The 16,353-nt window shown below is 42.5% G+C and overlaps 1 protein-coding gene across 1 annotated transcript in view; it reads left to right on the forward strand.

Moving 5' to 3' along the window:
* Nucleotides 1-16,140, forward strand: part of LOC140464608 (transmembrane protein 94-like) — a 157,614-nt gene extending 141,474 nt beyond the window's left edge. The window contains exon 29 of the mRNA XM_072559888.1: nucleotides 15,845-16,140. Coding sequence (XP_072415989.1) covers nucleotides 15,845-15,917 — 73 coding nt within the window. The 3' untranslated portion in view covers nucleotides 15,918-16,140. The remainder of the gene's footprint in view (nucleotides 1-15,844) is intronic.
* The last annotated feature ends 213 nt before the right edge of the window (nucleotides 16,141-16,353 follow it).

Raw genomic sequence — 16,353 nt, forward strand, 5'->3', positions numbered from 1 at the left:
TGTGAGCTTTTTAAAATTCATTCATGTGACATGGGCATCAATGTCTGGGTCAGCATTTATTGCCCATCCTCATTGTCATTGCCAAGGTGGTGGTTAGCTGCCTTCTTGAACCGATGCTGTCCTCATTCTCTACCCACAATGCCCTTAGGGAGGGAATACTTGGATGTTGACCCAACGACAGTGAAGGAACGATGATATATTTCCAAGTCAGGATGGAGAGTGGCTTCAAGGGGAAATTACAGATGGTTCTGTTCCCATTGGATTGTCTATCCTTGTCTTTCTTAAAGGAAATGGTTATGGGTTTGGAAGATGCTGTCTAAGGATCTTTGGTGATTTTCAGCACCACATTTTGGAGCTAGTATTCACTATTGCTACTGAGTGTCGGGAATGGATTTTGTGGTGTAATGCCAATCAATTAGGCTGCTTTGTCCCGGATCATGTCAAGCTGCTTGAGTGTTGCAGGAGTTGCACTCATCCAGACAAGTAGAAGTATTCCATCATGCTCTTAACGTATGGCTTATAGGTGGTGGACAGGCTTTGGTGAGTTAGGAAGTGAGTTATTCAGTATTCCAAGCTTCTGACTTGCTCTTTTAGCCACTGTGTTTATGTGGTCAGTCCACTTGAGTTTATGGTCAGTGATAAAACCAAGAATGTTGATAGTGGGGGGTTCAGTGATGGTAACACCATTGAATGTCAAGGGACAGTATTTAGATTGTCTTTTACTGGAGATGGTCATTGCCTGGCATTTGTGTGGAGTGAATGTTACTTGTCACTTGTCAGATCAAGCCTGGATATTGCCAGACATTGTCGCATTTGAACATGGACGGCTTCAGTATCTGAGGAGTCACAAAAGTGCTGAACATGGTGCAATCAACATCCTCACTTCCGACCTTATGATTAAATTAGATTAGATTCACTACAGTGTGCAAACAGGCCCTTTGACCCAACCAGTCCACACTGTAGGGAATCTAGTCTACTCCGAAGAGTAACCCACCCAGACCCATTTCCCTCTAACTAATGCACCTAGTGCCCACCTAACAGTATGGGCAGTTTAGCATGGTCAATTCACCCGACCTGCACATCTTTGGACTGTGGGAGGAAACCGGAGCACCCGGAGGAAACCCACGCAGACACAGGGAAAATGTATAAACTCCACATACACAGTCGCCCAAGGCCGGAATCAAACCTGGGACCATGGTGCTGTGAGGCAGTAGTGCTAACCACTGAGCCACCGTGCCGCCCGTTATGATGGAGGGAAGGTCATTGATGAAGTAGCTGAAGATATTTGGGTCTAGACATTGCCAAGAGGAACTCCTGCAGAGATGTCCTGAAGCTGAGATGATCGACTTCCATCAACCACAGCCATCTAGCTATGTCCAGGTATGATTCCAACAGTGGAGAGCGTGCCCCAGATACCCATGGATTCCAGTTTTGCTAGGGCTTCTTGATGCAACACCTGGTCAAATGTAGTCTTGATGTCAAGGGCTGTCACTCTCACCTCATCTCTAGAATTTAGCTCTTTTGTCCATGTTTGAACCAAAGATACAATGAGGTCAGGAACTGAGTGGCTCTGGTGGAACCCAAACTTGGTGTCAGTGAACAGGTTATTGCTGAGCAGGTACTGCTTCATAGCACTGTTGATGACACCTTACATCACTTTACTGATAATTGAGAGTAGACTAATGGGGCGGTAATTGCCTGGGTTAGATTTGTCCCAGCCGTTGTACATAGCATGCCTGGGCAATTCTCCACATTTTTGTAACTGTACTGGAAGAGCTTAGACAATAGACAATAGACAATAGACAATAGATGCAGGAGTAGGCCATTCTGCCCTTCGAGCCTGCACCGCCATTCAATATGATCATGGCTGATCATTCCTAATCAGTATCCTGTTCCAGCCTTATCTCCATACCCCTTGACTCCACTATCTTTAAGAGCTCTATCCAATTCTTTCTTAAATGAATCCAGAGACTGGGCCTCCACTGCCCTCTGGGGCAGAGCATTCCACACAGCCACCACTCTCTGGGTGAAGTAGTTTCTCCTCATCTCTGTCCTAAATGGTCTACCCCGTATTTTTAAGTTGTGTCCTCTGGTTTGGCACTCCCCCATCAACGGAAATATGTTCCCTCCTGCCAGAGTGTCCAGTGCTTTCATAATCCTATACGTTTCAATCAGATCCCCTCTCAGTCTTCTAAACTCAAGGGTATACAAGCCCAGTCGCTTCAGTCTTTCCGTGTAAGGCAATCCTGCCATTCCAGGAATTGACCTCGTGAACCTACGCTGCACTCCCTCAATAGCCAGAATGTCTTTCCTCAAATTTGGAGACCAGAACTGTATACAGTACTCCAGGTGTGGTCTCACCAGGGCCCTGTACAGCTGCAGAAGTACCTCTTTGCTTCTATATTCAATCCCTCTTGTTATGAAGGCCAGCATGCTATTAGCTTTCTTCACTACTTGCTGTACCTGCATGCTTGCCTTCATTGACTGGTGGACAAGAACACCCAGATCTCTCTGAACAGCCCCTTTACCTAATTTGATACCATTGAGGTAGTAATCTGCCTTCCTGTTCTTGCCACCAAAGTGGATAACCAGACATTTATCCACATTAAACTGCATCTGCCATGCATCTGCCCACTCACCTAACTTGTCCAGGTCACCCTGTAATCCCCTAACATCCTCATCACATTTCACCCTACCACCTAGCTTTGTGTCATCAGCAAATTTGCTAATGTTATTGCTGATACCAACTTCTATATCATTTACATATATTGTAAAAAGCTGCGGTCCCAGCACGGATCCCTGCGGTACCCCACTGGTCACTGCCTGCCATTCCGAAATGGAGCCGTTAATCACTACCCTTTGTTTCCTATTAGCCAACCAATTCTCTATCCAATCTAGTACTTTGCCCCCAATCCCGTGCGCTCTAATTTTACTCACTAACCTCTTGTATGGGACTTTATCAAAAGCTTTCTGAAAGTCCAGGTACACTACATCCACTGGATCTCCCTCGTCCATCTTCCAAGTTACATCCTCAAAAAATTCAAGAAGATTAGTCAAGCATGATTTCCCCTTCATAAATCCATGCTGACTCTGTCCTATCCTGTTACTATTATCCAGATGTGCCGTAATTTCATCCTTTATAATAGACTCCAGCATCTTTCCCACCACTGAGGTCAGACTAACTGGTCTATAATTTCCTGCTTTCTCCCGCCCACCCTTCTTAAAAAGTGGCACAACATTAGCCGCCCTCCAAACCTCAGGAACCGACCCCGATTCTATTGAACTCTGGAAAATAATCACCAGCGCATCCACGATTTCCCGAGCCACCTCCTTCAGTACCCTGGGATGCAGGCCATCAGGTCCCGGAGACTTATCAACCTTCAGACCTAACAGTCTCTCCAACACCAAATCCTGGCAAATAGAAATTCCCTTAAGTTCAGGTCCTTCAGCCACTGTTACCTCAGGGAGATTGCTTGTGTCTTCCCCAGTGAACACAGATCTGAAGTACCCATTTAATTCCTCTGCCATTTCTTCGTTCCCAGTAATATATTCCCCTGCTTCTGTCTTCAAGGGCCCAATTTTTGTCCTAACCATTTTTTTGCCTTGGACATACCTAAAAAAGCTTTTACTATCCTCCTTTATATTCTTGGCCAGTTTACTTTCGTACCTCATTTTTTCTCTGCGTATTTCCTTCTTACTAATCCTCTGTTGTTCTTTAAAAGCTTCCCAGTCCTCCGTTTTCCCACTTATCTTCGCTAAGTTATACTTTTTCTCTTTTAACCTTATATGTTTCTTTACTTCCCTCGTCAGCCATGGCCGCCCATGTCTCCTCTTGGGATCTTTCTTCCTTTTAGGAATGAACTGATCCTGCAACTTCTGCATTATACACAGAAATATCTGCCATTGTTCCTCCACGGTCTTCCCTGTTAAGGTATTGAACCATTGAACTTTGGCCAGTTGCTCCCTCATAGCTCCATATTTCCCTTTATTCAACTGAAATATTGTCACTTCAGATTGTACCCACTCCCTCTCAAATTGCAGATTAAAGCTTATTGTATTATGGTCACTACTTCCCAATGGCTCCTTCACTTCGAGGTCACTGACCAATTCTTAGCTAGAGGGACATGTTCTAGTGCACTAGTCTTCTGTATTATCACTGGAATGTTTTCAGGGTCATCCTTTGCAGTATCTAGTGCATCCAACCTTTTCTTTATATCACATGGAATGAATTGAATTGGCTGAAGACGGGTATCTGTGACGCTAGGGACTACTTGAGGAAGCTGAGATGGATCATTCACTTGGCACTTCAGCTGCAAATGCTTCAGCTGTATCTTTTGCACTGATGTACTGGATTCTTGCTTCATTCTAGAAAGGGATATTTGTGGAGCATTCTCCTCCATTGAGTTGTTTAACTGTTCACCACCATTTACAACTGGATATGGCATGATTGCACAGCTGAGATCTGGTCTGTTGGCTATGGGATCCATCCATCACCTGTCGATTAAGCTGGTTAGCATGCAAATAGTCCTGTAGTGTAGCTTCACCAGGTTGATATCTCATTTTTAGGATGCCTGGTGCAGGTCCTAGCAAGCTCTCCTACATTCTCCGTGGAACCAGGTTGATCCCCTGACTTGATGGCAATGATTGAGTGATGGATATGCTGGGGATGAAGCTGCAGATTGTGCTGGAGTAGAATGCGCAGTCTTGAGTTCATAGCTCTGGTTGACGTCTGCCTCATTTAACATGGTGATAGTGTCACAAAACACAATGAAAGGTATTCTCAATGTGAAAGTGAGACTTTATCTCCACAAGGACAGTGGCTGGTTACTCTTACTGATAATGTCATGGACCCATGATCCTCAGCCAGCAGACTGGGAAGGATGAGGACAAGTATATTTTTCCCTCTTGTTGTTTCCCTCACTACATTCCCCAGACCCAATCTAGCATCTATGTTCTTTAGAACCTGGTCAGCTCATTGGTAGCGTTTATACTGAACCATTCTTCATAGTTGGCATTGAAATACCTCAAAGTCAAAAAGCGTGGCACTGGAAAAGAATAGCAGGTCAGGCAGCATCTGAGGAGCAGGAGAATCGATGTTTCGGGCATAAGCCCTTCATCAGGAATGAGAAAAGGGAAGGAGGCTGAGAGATAAATAGGAGGTGGGGTGAGGTTGGGTTGAAGGTAGCTAGGAAGGTGATAGGTGGATACAAGTGAGGGGGTTATAGTGATAGGTCAGTGGGGAGGGTGGAACAGATAGGTGGGAAGGAAAATGGACAGGTAGGACAGGTCAAGAGGTCGGTGCCAAATTGGAGGATTGGATCTGGGATGAGGTGGGGGCAGGGGGGATTTGGAAACTGGTGAGGTCGATGTTGATGCCATGTGGTTGAAGGGTCCCAAGGTGGAAGATGAGGCATTCTTCCCCTAGTTGTCACGTGGCTTGGAGTTGGCAGTGGAGGAGGCCCAGGACTTGCATGTTCTTGGGGGAGTGGGAGGGGAAGTTGAAGTGGTGGGCCACAGGGCGGTGGGGTTGTTTGCTGTGTGTGTGTCCCAGAGATATTTCCTGAAACATTCTGCGAGTTGGCATCCTGTCTCCTTGATGTAGAGGCGACCACATCAAAAGCAACAAACACAGTCTACCCAGAGTACATTTTGTGCCCTTGCTACTCTCTAAGTAGTATTCAACATACAGGAGTACTGATTCATCATGCTAAGGGAGGACAGTATGCGGTAATGAGAAGGTTTCGTTATCCATGTTTAACTTGAAGGCATGAGACTCCATGGGGTCCAGAGTTAATGTTGTAGACTCCCAGGTCAACTCCCTTCCAACAGTTTACCACTGTACTGCCATCTCTGCTAGGTCCATCCTGCTAGTGGGGCAGGATGTATCCAGGGATGGTGATGGTGGTATCTGGGACATTTTCTATAAGATATAATTCTGTGATTAGGACTATGTTACGCTGTTGCTTGACTAGTCTGTGAGGTAGCTCTCTTAATTTTGGCACTGGCCCCCAGATGATGGTAAGGAGGATTTCAAATGGTCAACAGGGTTGTTTCGGCCATTATATTTTCTGGTACCTATATCGATGCCAGGTGATCTGTCCAGTTTCATTTCTTTATTGAAACTTTTGTTGAGCATTTATTGCTTGACCCTTGAGAAGGCAGTGATGATTGCCTTCTTGAACTTGCACTGCACATATCATCCAGAGATTGGATTATTGGGAATTCAGAGCTGAAAATGTGTTGCTGGAAAAGCGCAGCAGGTCAGGCAGCATCCAAGGAGCAGGATAATCGACGTTTCGGGCATGAGCCCTTCCTCAGGAATGAGGAAAGTGTGCCAAGCAGGCTAAGATAAAAGGTAGAGAGGAGGGATTTGGGGGAGGGGCGTTGGAAATGCGACAGGTGGAAGGAGGTTAAGGTGAGGGTGATAAGGTGAGGGTGATAGGCCGGAGTGGGAGTGGGGGCGGAGAGGTCAGGAAGAAGATTGCAGGTTAGGAAGGTGGTGCTGAGTTCGAGGGTTGGGACTGAGACAAGGTGGGTGGAGGGGAAATGAGGAAACTGAAGAAGTCTGAGTTCATCCCTTGTGGTTGGAGGGGTCCTAGGCAGAAGATGAGCTGCTTTTCCTCCAGCCGTCGTATTGCTATGGTCTGGTGATGGAGGAGTCCAAGGACCTGCATGTCCTTGGTGGAATGGGAGGGGGAATTGAAGTATTGAGCCACAGGGTGGTTGGGTTGGCTGGTCTGGGTGTCCCAGAGGTGTTCTCTGAAACGTTCCGCAATTAGGCGGCCTGTCTCCTCAATATAGAGGAGGCCACATCGGGTGCAGTAAATGATGTGTGTGGAGGTGCAGGTGAATTTGTGGCGGGTATGGAAGGATCCCTTGGGGCTTTGGAGGGAAGTAAGGGGGGAGGTGTGGGTGCAAGTTTTGCATTTCTTGCAGTTGCAGGGGAAGGTGCCAGGAGTGGAGGTTGGGTTGGTGGGGGGTGCTCCCTACCTTTTATCTTAGCCTGCTTGGCACACTTTTCTCATTCCTGAGGAAGGGCTCATGCCCGAAACTTCGATTCTCCTGCTCCTTGGATGCTGCCTGACCTGCTGCGCTTTTCCAGCGACAGATTTTCAGCTCTGATCTCCAGCATCTGCAGTCCTCACGTTCTCCTAGAAGATTTTAACCTCCTGCGAATCCTCTTACAAGGATGCCTTCTTGAAGAAGCACTCTTCCTCCCTCTACAAGGATTTCAGTGAGTGCCTCTCTCACTGCACACCCCAGGTCATCTCCTCTGCCCAGAAGCTCTTCAGCCACGTTCTCAAACAGACTTGCTACCACAGCCACATCTCCTTCCTCAGCACCTGCCTACGGAACCGACTGATCCTGCACGGACTCCGGACTACGTTCAGACCAACAAAATTTGGACCCAACCAGGACAATCAGTACCTACAACAAATCCGAAGCCTCCAGTAACAGATCTCCCTCCGGATCCTCCACTCCACGCTTGCAGCCATGTGCCGCTACCTGCATTCCCTGCAATTAGCCCTACCCCAGCTCAGGACAACACTCTCACAGACTTGCAAAGGACCTCTACTGTTCTTCATCCTCAGAAGAATCTATACACTAAACAAACAGTTCTTCCTCATTTCCCCTCCCCCCCACCTTGTCTCAATCCCAACCCTCGAACTCAGCACCACCTTCCTAACCTGCAATCTTCTTCCTGACCTCTCTGCCCCCATCCCCACTCCGGCCTATCACCCTCACCTTAATCTCCTTCCACCTATTGCATTTCCAACGTCCCTCCTCCCTACCTTTTATCTTAGCCTGCTTGGCACACTTTCCTCATTCCTGAGGAAGGGCTCATGCCCGAAACGTCGATTCTCCTGCTCCTTGGATGCTGCCTGACCTGCTGCGCTTTTCCAGCAACACATTTTCAGTTCTGATCTCCAACATCTGCAGTCCTCACTTTCTCCTTACTGGGAATTCAGCTTGTTTAAAGTTCCTAACAAAAAACCCTGTGCAATATTCACTTTATAAAATCAACACATCATAGAGACATGCAAACAAACTTCACAATGTTAAGAAAAAAAACTCTGAATAATAAGTTGGCAAGTTTCAATCACTTCAAAGTAAAGCATTATTGTTTTGCAATTGGAAGTTAAATCAAATGTGGTCATTAATCAGTTGGTGTGAGTTTCACGGTGGAGGGAAAGAATGTGTGTCTCCTGATGACCTTTACTCGTAAAAGCACTGACAATCATGTTAGTTTGAGGAAATGATTCCAGCAAAGACATTGGCAGAGTTCCTGCATGGTTACGATTGCTCATGGTGAGCTGAATTCCTGGAGATGTGCCAATAGGAAGTGTGTTAGACTTTGGCATTCTGCCTACATAGCATACTCATGTCAGCAAAGCCATCTGTGTTAAGGTAGTAAGATGTCTCCCACAGATGAAGGGATTTCAGCGTCAAAGTCACAGTGAGGTGAGGTTGCCTTTTCCTGATTTCTCTTTACATACAACGGTTATAAGCATTCACAGGCATTTACCCTCCCCCCACTCTTGAAAACAGAGATCAGTTAACTGGATATTTTTACCATGTCTCTTTCTGGAATCAAAAAGCTTAATAGTTCTTATTTGTATGTTTACATTCATCAAAGTGCAGGCAGGGTGGTATGGGAACTGTTCTGGAAAGTGAATAACAAAAAAGGAAATACCAAACTAAGGAAGAATCCACATCATTAATAATGACCACAGATTTACATTGTGGAACAAAGGGTATCTGCAAGGGCTTGTGCAATGTTAACCGGGATTACATGTAGCAGCTACTTGCTATCTATAATGAACAACAAGGTCAGCGCAGTGTGAAGAAGGGAGGGCTGCTGATATAATATCGTCCAATCTGTACGGTCATCCAAGATCAGTTTCATTCCCAATGAATCAAAGGTTTAAAAATATAGCTTTTCAATAAATGCAGATGAATATGATTACTTGCACAAAAGTCCATAAATTTGCAGAAACAGAAATTACACAATAGTTCAAAGAAAAAATGCACTCCAAATGCTGCTGTCATGAATAATCCTGCATTTAATCATGTCCTCGTGAAAGGCGTAGCTTATATTATTTCATGTAATTATTCATAAGATGGAACTTTGACAAGCCATCATCAATGAATCAAATTTCTTTTTTCATTGACGTTGATGCTTCTGTCAACAATGTATTCCGTGATGCAAATTATTCATCAGTGATCATTTTGATTCATTCTTGTGGGCCTTTTAATCAAGCCTGAACTGAAAATCACAGGTTAGATGTGAATCCTTTAATTTCTGCTTTTACATTTAAACGAGGCAAAACTAAACTAGTGTCTCACAGTGGAAATCACTGTGCATAAGCTGAGCTGTCATCAGTGTACACTGAATTAAGTTGTCATCACATACCTCTTGTCGTTGAGATTTCAGCTCCGTAGTGTTAAATTGTCCGTAGTGTTAGGTAAGGGGTAGATATAGATGTAGGGGTATGGGTGGGTTACGCTTCGGCGGGGCGGTGTGGACTTGTTGGGCCGAAGGGCCTGTTTCCACACTGTCAGTAATCTAATAACAAGCAACTTGAAGGATTTTTTTATTTTACTAATGGAAATCTTTTGACAATAATGAGTTATACCCTGTGAAAACGTATTTGACACTGAAGAGTGAATTCAATACTTTTATTTTTATGCCATTTGCTTTGCATACTCCGGAAACATTGTTGACACTCATTGCTCGTTGGACCTATTGACCCACTCATGGACTCAGTTGGCACTTATTGGACCTTTTTTGTAATATTCCTGCAAATCAAACAGTAGTTTGAATTTAGTGGACAGTTCACAATCTGCATTTGGAAAACTATTTTCTGGATGTTTAGCTATGAGTTTTGGATTCAGATTTTTAATGATTCAATTGATTCTGGGTAATCCAAGATGGAGAATGGGAAAAATTTCTGGCTGTAAGAGCTGCTCTTTTTTTTGAGGTATTTTAGGTGTTGGAGGTGACTTCCTCGAATTCCAGGAGCAGCAATTACTGTTTTATATGCTGTTGCATTGTTTTGGAACTTTTGGGAAAAAAAAAGTCAAAACAACAGCAGTTTAAAAGGGAGAAGAGCAGACAAAGGAAGCACATAGTGAGGACAATGCAGGAGAGAGAGAGAGAGAGAGAGAGAGAGAGAGAGAATCTGCACAGTTTGCGCCTTTGCTGTTTGAATTCGTGTATCGCTGGACATCGGAGTGCATCTGGGAAAATTAACAAACAGTGAAATTCACAATTAATCTGGGAGGACAAAATTATGAGGGGCATGGATAGGATAAATAGGCAAAGTCTTTTCCCTGGGGTCGGGGAGTCCAGAACTAGAGGGCATAGGTTTGGGGTGAGAGGGGAAAGATATAAGAGAGACCTAAGGGGCAACATTTACACGCAGAGAGTGTTAAGTGTATGGAATGAGCTGCCAGAGGATGTGGTGGAGGCTGGTACAATTGCAACATTTAAGAGGCATTTGGATGGGTATCTGAATAGAAAGGGTTTGGAGGGATATGGGCCAGGTGCTGGCAGGTGGGACTAGATTGGGTTGGGATATCTGGTCGGCATGGACGGGTTGGACCGAAGGGTCTATTTTCATGCTGTACATCTCTATAACTCTATGTAAAGACCATATTGCCATAGAGCTACTCATGCACTTACTGCTCCTAGTGGGCAGAAGTGTGAACACTAATCTGAACTAAGTACGCAAAATGGTGGAGAATGGGAGTGACAGAACCTAAACCAATCTAAAAGTAACCTAATGCAAATAACACACTCGTGATAATTGCTCAGCCAACTGTGCAACCACAAGAGTACTTCTTGCAGTACTATTTGAAGCCAAAATAAACATTTTAAATACTGAAATAATAAATATAATTGTCATGTTGTATTTGGCTCCACAATAAATAAGTCATGTCAATTACTATGGATTAATTCACTTTTGGTAAATCATTTAGTATGTTGCATCTTATTCCACTGAATGTTGCAGGGATCAATTCCATCTGACACTGATCAATCTATTGGTCATTATTGAGTTTAATAAAAACTAAGCTTACAAATAGATCATTGGATTCTAAAGTTACACTGAGTGATTGAATCTCTGCAAATAGTCTTCCAATTGTCCTCTATAATTTTTTAAAAATTGCATTGTCTTGCGAAATGATCCACTGAATGCCTGTCAACTTTTTTTGCTGAGTTGACAGTGTGTGTATTTTGTTGTCTGCTAAGAACAGGGCCCTGTGTATTAATATATTGCAACTTCCAGTGCAAGCAAATGTGTTACTTACAATCCTTGACTAACAATCTTAAATTGATTATCAGTATAATTCTTTGCACACATCCAGGACCAATTACAGAATTACATCTAATAGTGGACATGATAATGCAAGTTTTATCAGCATGCCAGTATGGTCATAGTCAGTATCCCTGCTTGTTATAAATGGTGTAGAGGTGTGCCGTTTGATACGATGTGTCACAGTTATTGGGATGTATGGCCTACATGCCTAACATCATACTACCATTGAAATTTGCAATGGCCTGACCACAGTCAACCTGTCTGGTTTAAAATTCAAACAAACTGTCAATCATGATTGCTAGAAGCATTCTCTATGGAAATACCTCTTGTAAAGTGTCCTAATGAGTGCAACATAGAAAGTTTTGACAAAATCTGCCATTTTCCAGCAATACTCAAGTTCTATATTACCATAGAATTATCTTTCTGGCACATGGCTTTTCCTTGCCCAACAGCAGTTTACATTTGGTGCCATATCAAGAGGTTATCTTCTGCTGCAACAGCTGTGATGTCAGCAAATAGATAAGCAAACTATATTTTTCACACACAGCAGAATGGCAAGTTACAAAACTGCTTTCATGCTTTATTTCAAAATTTTCAGAAAGCAGAATAAATAGAACATAGAACATTGCAGCGCAGTACAGGCCCTTCAGCCCTTGATGTTGTGCCAACCTGTGGAACCCATCTATCCTACATGATTCCATTTTCATCCATATGTTTATCCAAAACCATTTAAATGCCCTTAAAGTTGGCAAGTCTACTACTGTTGCAGGTAGTATGTTCTATATCCCTAGGACTCCCTTGAGTAAATTTTAATGATAATACTGCAGTAAGAGCTAAAATAAAGATAAACAAACATTTAGAAAATTTGTGTTTTCGATCAATGAAAAGAAACTGGATATTCCACAAATATAAAATTACCTTTTCAGTACCAATGAATACTGTTAGCAGTAATTTTGAATTTAGTACATAGTTAAAAAATCTAATGACATCTCAATCAACAATATGTATCATTTTAAAAGTTTTTTCTAGTGAGAAGAACAGTGTAGAAATAAAACCTCTCTGAATGAATTCTATAGAGTGGGGAATGGGGTGTCTTAACAGCATACCTAGAGCAAGGATGAATCATTGATGGAAACTCCTGGATTTCTGGTTCACTCTTTATATATGTAACATTCAGAAATTGTTGTCAGTTTCTTTAAAAGGAATGATCCCAAAGTCCTCTAGAATTTCTGTGGATGATCAGAGAATGCTCTTCTTCAGGCCAAACTTCTGAGAGCATAGTTGATTTTGTTCAATTGTGAACAGCTATACTTCATTTTTGTATATGAATTGTGCTGATTTAATTGATTTTATCTTAACACGAGTCAGAAGATATGGGTTGAAGTCTTACTTCAAGCACTAGGCAATGGCCATCTCCAACAAAAGAGAGTCTAAACATCATCCTTTGATGGGGCTGTAATTAGGGTCAAAAAATGTGGTGCTGGAAAAGCACAGCTGGTCAGGTAGCATCCGAGGAGCAGGAAAGTTGATGTTTCGAGCATAAGATCTTCATCAACATTCCTGATGAAGAACTTATGCTTGAAATGTCGACTCTTCTGGTTCTCAGATGGGCTGTGCTTTTCCCGCACCACATTTGTTGACTCTGATCTCTAGCATCTGCAGTCCTCTCTTTCTCCCTGGGGCTGTAATTGGCTGAGTTGAAATAGTCCTGTTTTTTGTTACAGGATAGATAATTTTCATGATTGTTAGGGAGATGCCAGTTTTGTAGTTGTACTGGAACAGCTTGGTCAGAGGTGCAGAAAGTTCTGGAGGACAAGCTTTCAGTACTATTGCTGCAGTGTTTTTGGGGACCATATTCTAAGCAATATCCAGTGCCCTCAGCCATTTCTCGATATCGTGTGGAGTGAATTAAATTGGCTGAGGACTGGTATCTGTGATGCTGGGGGAGACAGAGATGGATCATCATGCCTAAAGACTATTGCAAATGCAGCCATATTATCTTTTGCACCTGAAAATAGAAACTGCTCGAAAAAGTGTGCAGATGTGGCAACTTCTGTGGAGAGGAAACAGGGTGATTGTTTCAAGTTCAGGCAACCTTCTTAAGAACAACTTCTTCTGTGTTACCATCTCTGCTGGATCTGTTCTTCCAGTGAGACCAGACATACACAGAGATGGTGATGGTATTATCTGTGAGATTGTGTGCAAAACATGATTCCATATGAACAGTTACGACAGGCTGTTGCTTAACTAATCTTTAAAACAGCTCTCAATTTTGGCACTAGGTCCCAGATGTTGGTAAGGAGGACTTGGCAAAATTAACAGAGCTGAGTTTCCAGTTATCATTTCTAGCGCCTAGGTTGATGTCAAGTGTCAATTCCGATTTTGGGACTTTTTTTAGTGGTTTGAATATGTCTAAATGGCTTTGCTAGGGTATTTCAAAGGGCAGTTACATCACTGTGGGTCTGGGGTCACATGCAGGCAAGACTAGGTAAGGATAGCCGTATTCCTTCCACAAGGAACATTAATGAAACAAAGGGTTTTTACAACAATCAATAATCAGTTCATGGTCATCATTAGACATTTAATTCCATATTTTACTGAATTCAAATTTCTCCATCTGTCACTGTGGAATATAAATCATGGTCTCCAGAATATCATCTGGATCATTTGGGTGGCATGGTGGCTCAGTGATTAGCACTGCTGCCTCACAGCACCAGGGACCCAGATTCGATTCCAGCCTTGGGTGACTGTGTGGAATTTGCACATTCTCCCGTGTCTGCGTGGGTTTCTTCCGGGTGCTCTGGTTTCCTCCCACAGTCCAAAGATGTGCCGGTCAGGTGAATTGGCCATTCTAAATTGCCCATAGTGTTAGGTGCTTTAGTCAGAGGGAGATGGGTCTGGATGGGTTACTCTTCAGAGGGTCGGTGTGGACTTGTTAGGCTGGAGGGCCTGTTTCCACACTGTAGGGTATCTAATCTCTGAATGTTTAGACCAGCAACAGCGCCATAACATCATCACCCCCTCTTAAAGGGGAAGTTGAAATCTCTGCTTTCTGATGGAATTTAAGTGCTCACATTCACCAATATAACTAACCTCAGTTGGGGTTGTTTTAGTGCTCCTGATTTGCTATTTTGAACAATAGATTAACCAGTTTGTATGGTGGCTGCTCTGAAATTCAGTTCTTTGGTTATCTATAATTTGAAAGAGACTTTTCAAAGGTAACTTACTTGGTGATTCACAAGTCCTGCCTACTTTGAAGCTGTCACAAATAACTTTAGTTTAGAAACAGTTCCCTTTGATTATTGCCAAATTGGATCTTTTTCATTTCTCCTCAGTGACAGAAAATTCCTAATGCAAATTAAACTTGCAGTGTATAAGACAATAAATTCAAGTAATTCTTCATGATCTACAGTCCCGAACCATGCAACAAAGAGATGTCTTTAGCTCATGTATGACATGCAGCACCAAGCTGTAAGTAGAATTTATGACAAGTTGGGGAAATGGTTTATGAAGGAGGCTTTGACCTATACTGACCCATTACCTAATCCTTAAGGAGAAACATCTAGTCCAATTCCATGCATTTGATTCATCCATCTCCAGTTGTTTTGACCTACAAGACTGACACTACTATGAAGCTAATTTCTCCTCAATGGATGCAAAACACTTACATTTTAGAGATTGCAGGTGCTGCCATGTCATAAGGTGCTTTGCATGTATCCTTGCACAACGCTAAAAGCAGATGCGATCCAGCTCCTGAAGAAGCTTACGTTTGGAATAATCACAACAGAAAGGTGGTACTGAAAGCTGAATGTAAACAAGTGTTCATGTTTCTAGAATACAGTATTTTTTAATTGAGTCATAGTGAGGCATATCTTATGAAAGGCTGTGCGCTCATCGTACCACTTGGTCTCAAATCCACTTAATAACCAACTACTTATTACCTCTGGAAGGGTTAGAGGCAGGAAGTATTAGTAAATAGGATCTCTTTCAGAATTATCAATTTCATGGTGACATTTGAGACAATGAGAAATAGGAGCTGCATTAATTCTCTATCCCAACTGCAGTATAGAACAGGCCCACAATATGTCAGGACACTGTTGTTGACTAAGCAGCCAGATTCCCTGTTCAGATTTAGAGTGGTGGATCTGTTTCTGTGAACTGGAGTCCTTCCTTCTCAAGTCCAGTTAACTCTACAAATCAATGCACTAAAGGACACTGGTCCAAATTCAACAAGCACCAGAATATTTAGCAATGTTTTTAAGGTGATTGCATCTCTACAGGTCCACATACACAGTTTACCCATAGATTTTGGCTCTTGCCAGCCTGCTTAAGTTCTCAGGATTTATTTAATGTGAATTGCAAGTCAGGATAAAGAAAACTGATGCAGTTTGGGTTTTTCACAATTATTTGGTTTGACAGTTCGTGTAGGATGATTAGTCTCCGCAAATCTTTGACACCTGGCTGACCATAGACAAAAAGCCTCAAATGGACAAATCTGACATTTTTCGTTTTTGTGTTTACAGAATGCGAGTGCATTATCAAAAGAAACAGAAGTTACAGTTTGATACCAAGCTAGGAATGAATTCTCCATTCTGAGAGAAAATGGGAATAACTCACTTTCTACATTTAAAAAAGAATAATCTTCATGCTTTTAGAACTGAGAATTAACACATCCTTCAGATATAACCTGAGGAAGTTAGACCTTTATTCTACTCTTAACCAAATGTTGAAAAAGAATGTAGTAAAACAATAGTTTGTGACATAAATAATGGATAAGTAATTAGAAAAACACTTTAAAATACTTCATTATGTTTTTAAAATGGAGATTTTGTTTGATTTCTGTATTTCCATAATAAAATTAATTCATCAATTTATATTAGTCATAAATTTGCACATTATTTATTTACATTATTAATTATTCCCAGCTATACATGAATCTATTAACAATCTGTGAATACATTATTCAACATATGTTCTTAATGCTGATCAAGAAAGGCTTAAAATTGTTCCTTTATCTGTCAAAAAGCACAGT

This window comes from Chiloscyllium punctatum, chromosome 40 (genome assembly GCF_047496795.1).
Source record: "Chiloscyllium punctatum isolate Juve2018m chromosome 40, sChiPun1.3, whole genome shotgun sequence".
NCBI classification, from domain to species: domain Eukaryota; kingdom Metazoa; phylum Chordata; class Chondrichthyes; order Orectolobiformes; family Hemiscylliidae; genus Chiloscyllium; species Chiloscyllium punctatum.